The following is an 8,477-nucleotide window of genomic DNA, read 5'->3' as shown; positions in this document are numbered from 1 at the left end:
CCGATCGCAGAACAATTAAAGATTTCCGCGACTATTCCGAAAGCAGAATAGAATACCAACCCTAAGGCATGGCGCAACAAATTTAGGTGGTCTCATTTGTAAAACAATCACAAATCATATGGTGCAATCCGCCATCTTGCCATCAAGCTGATAGACGTTTTGCCAACACACACAAAGAAATTTGTGTGCGTGAATGAGCAGAGGATATGCGAGAAATAAGATAACAACAAAGAGAATGCAAATAAAAATCTGACATCTTAATACCGTCAAACATGGCCGGCTGTTAACAGCTATTCGCGTGAGACCATTCAGAGTTGAGAGTTGGTTAACTTATTCCATAAGATGCGTGTGTGCATTCGAAATTAATAAATAATGAAAAACAAAACTATTTAAAAAGAACCCAATTCATCTTTATTATGTAAAAATAATTGGATTTTGTAGCATTTTCATTGGTATAAGTTAAATTAGCACAACTATCCAAAAGCCTTTGCCAGCATCTTCCACTTGTATAAAAATAATGTTGTTGTAATAGCAAGACCAAAAGCACAACACTTTCTTTCACAATCGTTACTACTTCGTACAGATTTATTGTAATAGCTTGTTATGAAAGAAACATTTCATTTTTATTTATTTTAGAAGTATATTTATTTATATTTTTATATTTATATACAAATAGTTTAGACAAATCCATAATAGCATCCACAAATAATATTTTTTTTCACCCTGAGTAAGTACATGTGAGCAAGATCACTAACACTCACAAACACTTAGTTACAATTAGAATTTGGGCGATCGCGTTTATTTTACGTAAGAAAACGACTTGTTGCGCAGCGACAGTGGCTGTGCTCTTTTTGGGCGTCATGAAATGTAAATTTCCCCTAGATAAAAAACAAGTTATAGCGAAACGAACACTTTTCATCAATATTTTCCGCTCATTTTTTAAATGGAGTTTTACCGAGAAAACCAGTTAGAAGTTTGGCAATCGCGTTTATTTTATGTAAGAAAACGACTTGTTGCGCAGCGACAGTGGTTGTGTTCTTTTTGGGCGTCGTGAAATGTAAATTTCCCCTAGATGAAAAAACAAGTTATAGCTAAACGAACACTTTTCATCTATATTTTCCGCTCATTTTTTATATGGAGTTTCACCGCGAATACTGAATATAGTACCAACCTTTAAAAGTCAACAAGTCTCTTTGAATAATGAAATGCATAATTCACAATAGAGAGATTTCAAACGGTTTTACTTTACTGAAGGGTGTGTGTCATTTATAAAGGGAAAACAGAAGAGCAGTGTAAACGGGGTTTTACACTGCTCATTAAATCCGGATTTAAGGTTCTTGTCAGCTGATTGTATAAAGTGAAAACAGATGATCGAACCATTCAATCTGGACTTAAGGAGCAGTGTAAACGGGATTTTAAGTGGTTATCACACCAGTATGCACTCAAGATATATTCATTAACAGGTAGTGACAGTTGCCCAACAACAAAGTATTGAGTGCACTATCTGTCAAAATCAGTGATTAGTGCAACTCTGATTTTGTGTTCGCGCCATTTTTCGTTGTTTGTGTGTGGAATGGTTCTCAACTATAATACACACACACAACCAAAACTTGTTAACAGATAATGCACTTCGCGAGAAAAAATTTTACTCAGCTGTTTACGGTACACTGCCTGTGTCATGGATGCACTTATAAGGTGACGTCATGCGAATTGAATTGGTTTAATTATTGAATAAGTATGTCGAGTTCTTTCTCTTTTAATTTTGTAATTCAGATTGAATGATGACAAAATGTGTTTTAGTAAACGGCAATAGTAAGCGGCGATAAGATAAGCTAATCGGGGATAGTATTTTTCTCCATACAAATGGTGGTCTCATTCGTACAACAACCATATATCACTAGATGCAATCCGCCAGCTTGTCATCAAACTGATCGACGTTTTGCAAAGACGCACAAAAAATTTGTGTGCGTACATGAGTAGAGAATATGCGAGAAAGAAGATAAGAACAAAGAGAACGCAAACAAAAATCTGACATCTTAATACCTTCAAACCTGACTGGCTTTAGACCACCTTTTTAAATCCACCATAATATGAAAAAAATTTCCTTTAAAGTTTTACGCTTTTCTTAAATAATGGTGTACATTTAATTTAGGTTTGTGATGTTTTTCGATTAATAAAAGAAGAATTGTTTTTCGTTTTTTTTTGCGTAGAGTTGCCAGGGAGAAAAAATAGATAACGATTTCTGTTAAGGAGGAATTAGAGAATAACATAATCGTTAGTGCAAAAAATTTTTTTGTATACGTGTTTTTCTAAATGATGTTCGTAATAAGTTACAGAATTGCGGTGTAGAGCCTATAATAACTTTTGGTAACTGAACAAACTTTTTTTTGGTGCAAATGCCTATTATTAGTTTGACAACTCTATCACAGATTCGAAATAAGTAAATATCAACAAACCAGAAACATAAGTCATTTCACTTTTAAATAAATGTGTCTTGGAGTTCATATATGTATGTGATTTCATGTAAAAACTTCTTCCCAAAAAGTTGTCGCACCGCGGCACGCCGTTCGAATTCGGCTAAAAAATGGTGAATTAGGAAGTGTCCAGAAATTTGACTGCCTAGTGGGAATTTGCGCCACCATTCTCACAGGGTTGTATAATTGATTCCTTTGTTGTTGAGCTAATAACTTTACCTTGTATAAATTTGACTACACAGAAAAAATAAAAATCGGTTTCAATCACGAAATTAGTTGATACAATTAATTTTTTAATCGAAACTGCTTCAATCACGAAAATTATAATATCAATCCCAATTTTTGAAAAAAACGATTAAAAAAAATCCAATTAATAAAATTGCATATTCATTAAAAACAAACATTGAAATTTCCAATTAATTTTTAATTGATCCAATTAGAAAAATGATTGAAATCTCAAATTTTTTAATTGGTCCAATTAAAAAATTGTTGAAATTTCCGAAACATCCAATTAATTTTTTAATTGGATCAATAAAAAATGTAATATTCAAATTTTATATTAAAATTTTTGTAAAAACGCGCTGTATAGGATTCACCCTCGATTTCGATGCAACATGGGTCACGAATTTGAGGTTTATGTTTGGGTCCATTATCACTCCTTAGAAAAAAAAAACACATATGGGGATTTTTCGAAAACGCAACGGAAAATACTGTGGAACACGAATTTGAGGTTTATATCATAATTTTAAGCGGCTAGACTTTTTCAAAAACGGACAGTCATAACAGTGCTGTTTGATCTGGAAAGTGTTCGATTAAATAAAAAACTTATTGAAAGAACTAACTGCCTAGATAACTATGATATTTTCTTTTTTATCACTCTATTCGTTCGCCAATTCAATGAAAACGTCGTTTTTGCCTTTATAATATCAGCTGTTTTCAAGGAATTTGCGAATAACAATACAAGATAGTGGTTTAGGCCGTTGTTGTTTGATTAAAAACGATAAAATTTTCAATCACATTTTATAATACAAAATTTTTTCAGATTCAATGAAAATATGCAGGATTCACTAATAGAAGGTTAGGTCACATGCAAAAACACAAAGTGGATAGGCCCCATAAACATCATTAAGGATGTCAAATCTGACGATTGAAAATGTCATCATATAGGAGAAAACGTAAACAAAGAATGAATGTAAAAAGAGAACAAGTTGACATCCTCAATGCCAAGTACTGCCAAATATTAAAAAAAAAGTATATCGGCTGATCGCTTGGCTTAACCTTATTCAGTGAATCCTGGAAAATATGACTGAAACAATTAATTTTTTAATTAAAAATTTCTATCACGATTGTAATTGAAAAAAGATCAGATTCAATTAAAAAATGGTTGAATCAATTAATTTTTTAATTTGAACTTTTAAAAAATTCAATCACGATCGTAATTGAAAAAAAAATCAAATTCAATTAAAAAATTATTGAATTAATTAATTTTTTAATCGAAAATTTAAAAAATTTCAATCTCGATCGTAATTGATAAAGAATTCCGGATTCAATTAAAAAATTATCGATTTGATTAAGTATTAATCGAAAACATTTTAAATATTAATTGAAAAACATTTCGTGATATTTTTTTCTGTGTAGGTTAAAAATTGTTATAAAATTTTTTTTTCTTCTAGAGCTCAATTAATTTTTTTGGATATCTATCGTAATTTACTTCTTGGTATCTTTCATTTAATAGCTATATTGCCTATGTTAACAAGATTCAATATTCTCAAGACCCTGTAGGTCCTTCCCGGGTCCATTTTATATGCATTTTCGTGATCTACTCGAAAATGCCTTCATTTTGTATCCATGTTGCCTGGGTTGGCCCACTTCCCACCAAGGGGATGTTTTTGGGCCCACGGGGGGCCAGGGACCCTTGCCCCAAAAACGCGTTCCTGGGGTCAACCCACATTTACATACCATATTTCAGCGAAAATGCATTTTTGCCGTTGGATTTGGATACAATTCTGGAATTGTAAAGTTTCATCAGCTGGGAAAGAGACCTACGCTTCTTTAGTGAACCCTGGTTCCTACTGTTTTACTGTAAATTTGCTTTCTGATCTTAGTACGTAAATTAACAACCGTGTCATTTCTAACAGACGATGGCAGGAGCACTTGTGCGAGTAAATATTTTACAAAAATCGCAATTTGGTAAGATTTTTAATAAAATTCTAATCATGTATGTTTTAAGCTGTTTTGCTGGCCTCTTAGCTTTCGTTGTATAGACAAAAGTTGGTAGTTTAATTAAGATTTTATGTACAAATGTTAAATTGGAAGTTGTGAAAATTATGTAATTTTTCCTATTGCTACAACAACAACGTAGTGGAAAACAGCGAATATATCCCTCTTAATTATACTATTTTATTGAATTATATGTATCTACAGTATTCCATGATTCATATTTATGTAATAAACATTGTTGACGTTGTTTATTTACAGCATTGGCTGTTCCGGCAGCAGTGCAAAAGCGTTTGCAAGGCACTCAAGCACCGCCTCCCGGTACACCACCACCACAAACTAAGACCAAATTTGGTCCATTGGCTGACCAGGATCGCATTTTTACTAATCTGTATGGTCGCCATGATTGGAGATTGAAAGGTGCATTAAAGCGCGGTGATTGGTACAAGACCAAGGAAATCGTTTTAAAAGGTTCTGAGTGGATTATTAATGAAATCAAAACCTCTGGTTTACGAGGTCGTGGTGGTGCTGGTTTCCCCAGTGGCATGAAATGGTCATTTATGAGCAAGCCTTCCGATGGTCGTCCAAAATACCTAGTTGTCAACGCTGATGAAGGTGATTTAAGATATTTTTGTATTTTTGACGTGAAAGGTTTTGTTCTAACATTCTGAATTCTTACAGGTGAACCTGGTACCTGCAAAGATCGTGAAATTATGCGTCATGATCCTCATAAGTTGGTTGAAGGTTGCTTGATTGCAGGCCGTGCCATGGGAGCCCAAGCCGCTTACATTTACATTCGCGGTGAATTCTACAATGAAGCTTCGAACATGCAATTGGCCATTGCTGAAGCATACCAAGCTGGTTTGATAGGCAAAAATGCCTGCGGCTCTGGTTATGACTTCGATGTTTTTATGCATCGTGGTGCTGGTGCCTACATTTGCGGTGAGGAAACCGCTTTAATTGAATCTTTGGAAGGCAAACAAGGTAAACCTCGTCTAAAGCCTCCATTCCCTGCTGACGTTGGTGTTTTCGGTTGTCCTACCACCGTTACCAATGTTGAGACTGTGGCAGTAGCACCTAGTATTTGCCGTCGCGGTGGTGCTTGGTTTGCCAGTTTCGGTCGCACTCGTAATTCCGGCACCAAACTTTTCAACATTTCCGGTCATGTTAATAGACCTTGTACTGTGGAAGAGGAGATGTCCATACCATTGAAGGAACTTATCGAACGTCATTGTGGTGGCGTTATTGGCGGTTGGGACAACTTGTTGGGTGTCATTCCTGGTGGTTCATCAACTCCCATTATTCCCAAAGACGTTTGCACTGATGTAATTATGGATTTTGATGGTCTTATTGCTGCTCAAACTTCTTTGGGTACAGCCGCAGTTATCGTAATGAATAAATCCACAGATGTTATTAAGGCAATCGCTAGGCTTATTTCGTTCTATAAACACGAAAGTTGTGGCCAATGTACACCATGCCGTGAGGGTATTGGATGGATGAAGAAAATTATGGACAGGTAAGTTTTTTTGGTCTCTTAAGACTATTGGGGGCCTAGACCTAAAATCGAGAATAATTGCGACCAGTTGCCTATATTGCACATTAAAAATCTGCTGACAATGTATATTGTCCACTTAAATTTTCCTAGAACGGAAGAGCCCGGCATGCATTTGCAAATTTAATGTACAATTTATGAGCCCTTCAACAAGATAGACATACATATGTTTTAATGTTTTAATTCTGAGTTCAAATTTAACCTGGTTCTTAAGATATAAGCCTTGGAAGGGACACTCAGAACCTCCCTATTTTTTGTTTGTACTATTGCCTAGTTCGGCGATGGCCAATCGACTCTAATACTACCAGTGTAACCAGATCATTAAATTCTTCTTCCGTTTAATGCGTCATTTATTCCAGAGAGTGTCGCTTAATATGCTCTGTTATCCAGAAAACATAAGCTTTAGGGGATTAATTTTAATGTGGTTACAACTGTGAAATTTAATGACACTCTATTTTCTTTCTGAGTTGTCAAGAATTTGTTGATTTATTTTCTGTTTTGCGCTACTTTTTATTCAATTTTTGGTATTCGTTTTTGTTTGTATTTAGAATAGAAAAGCAAAACAACAAAAGCCTTTTAAACAAGTTTAGGCAAAATTCATTGCGCATTGCGACTACAGTGCTGGCGATTTTGGCAGAGTGCTTTGTCACATAAAGATTACATGCTTCCCGATCGCGCCAGAACCACATTCCTGATTTGTTTTAGCATGTATTTCTCTAGTCAGAATTAATTCTAAATTCTAAGAACGAATTGAAATTTGTAGTGCTTATAAGTACCGTCAAATTAGCACATATAAGGCTACTAATTGCACGATATTTTTAATTTTTAGATATCGCGCATGTACTTGAGGAGTGACATAACTCAAAAAATTCATTTTCTAATTAATTATATAATTAATATGCTCCCAAATTCATACTGATGTCATGTAACTTATCTTTTTAATATTGGTTCTAATTTTCTGGTTTGCTTTAAACGTAAAGGGCAGGTGACATCTTAAAATGCGTTTTCTACAAATTAGATTGGTTTGTGTAATACCACTCTTTAAATAAATCAGCGACATGTAGATGTATTTTTTAATTATCGCACAGACTGGGCACGTTTTCCAAAAGATTGCAGTTATGCCCTTTCGGGTAATGAAGCTATCACCCAAGGTATAACTTTGGCTTCAGTGGTAACATACATTTATGATTCTCGTGTAGTATATACATACATTTTTCTTTAAAAAATTAGTAAAACTTCTGCCTTAATACATGTTTTTACATTATGATTTTCTTTTGCAGATTTGTAAGCGGCAACGCTGATCCATCTGAAATCGACATGTTGTGGGAAATCTCCAAGCAAATTGAAGGACATACTATTTGTGCATTGGGTGATGGTGCTGCTTGGCCTGTACAAGGTTTAATTCGTCACTTTAGACCCGAAATTGAGGCTAGAATGAAACAATACTCTGCTAGAGCATCTAACTAAGCCATGCGAGCGAGATAAAAATTTACCAATTTTGTTTTTTGTAAAACGTTAGAGCGAGTATATAATTTTAAATTAATTCATTATAAAAGAAATGAGATGAGGAGAAAATAAAAGTAAATTAAACAAGCTAACCAATTTGCTTGTTTAAACTAAAGTAGAAGCAACGTTTTCAGCGGAATTTGTTTTTATTTAAAATTAAGTCTTAATGTGCTGTAAACAGCATCGTTTTATACCCTCCACCATAGGATGGGAATATACTAACATCGTTATTCCGTTTGCAACGCATCGAATTGTTTGTATACTTGATCGCTTTGACATTTTAAGTCATAGAGCTAGGCGCTTGAAATATTGCAGAAATACTTTCTATTAGTGTAGATCAGTTGGGTTGTAAATATAAAACCGATCTCCCGATTATATTTCTTGAGTCTATAGAGAACCCAATTCTTATGCGAATTTTTTACAACATACGTGCCAAATATGGTCCGAATTGGTCCATAACCTGATAAAGCTCCCATATAAACCGATCTCCAGATTTTACTTCTTAAACCCCAATAGGGCGCAATTTTTATCCGATTTGGTTTAAATTTTTTACAATGACATCTACTATTATCTCCAACATCCCAGTCAAGTATGACCCGATTCGGTTCATAACCTGATATAACTCCTATAGAATAGTAGTTAGTTCTTACACAGAAAAAACATCCCGAACATTTTCTCAATTTAAAGTTTAACTGAAAATAAAAATGTTTTCAATTAAAAAAATTTAT

General features: G+C 34.3%; 1 protein-coding gene across 1 annotated transcript; it reads left to right on the top strand.

Annotated features, from left to right (window-relative positions):
• Positions 1-4,554: 4,554 nt before the first annotated feature.
• LOC106092863 (NADH dehydrogenase [ubiquinone] flavoprotein 1, mitochondrial) lies at positions 4,555-7,864 on the top strand. The gene is made up of 4 exons (XM_013259801.2): positions 4,555-4,664; positions 4,953-5,306; positions 5,373-6,207; positions 7,524-7,864. The coding sequence occupies exons 1-4, from the start codon at positions 4,616-4,618 to the stop codon at positions 7,708-7,710; spliced, it is 1,425 nt and encodes a 474-aa protein (XP_013115255.1). The 5' UTR covers positions 4,555-4,615; the 3' UTR covers positions 7,711-7,864.
• Positions 7,865-8,477: the final 613 nt, after the last annotated feature.

Source organism: Stomoxys calcitrans, chromosome 3 (genome assembly GCF_963082655.1).
Source record: "Stomoxys calcitrans chromosome 3, idStoCalc2.1, whole genome shotgun sequence".
Taxonomy (NCBI): domain Eukaryota; kingdom Metazoa; phylum Arthropoda; class Insecta; order Diptera; family Muscidae; genus Stomoxys; species Stomoxys calcitrans.
This window is presented reverse-complemented; position numbering and strand designations above follow the sequence as displayed.

What these genes read in the sequence shown, in the direction of transcription:
- LOC106092863 (XM_013259801.2), top strand. Translation starts at nt 4,616, where the DNA reads ATGGCAGGAGCACTTGTGCGAGTAAATATTTTACAAAAATCGCAATTT. An exon ending in TTTACAAAAATCGCAATTTG is followed by an intron (nt 4,665 to 4,952) that starts GTAAGATTTTTA and finishes GTTTATTTACAG; the next exon opens with CATTGGCTGTTCCGGCAGCA. An exon ending in AGTTGTCAACGCTGATGAAG is followed by an intron (nt 5,307 to 5,372) that starts GTGATTTAAGAT and finishes GAATTCTTACAG; the next exon opens with GTGAACCTGGTACCTGCAAA.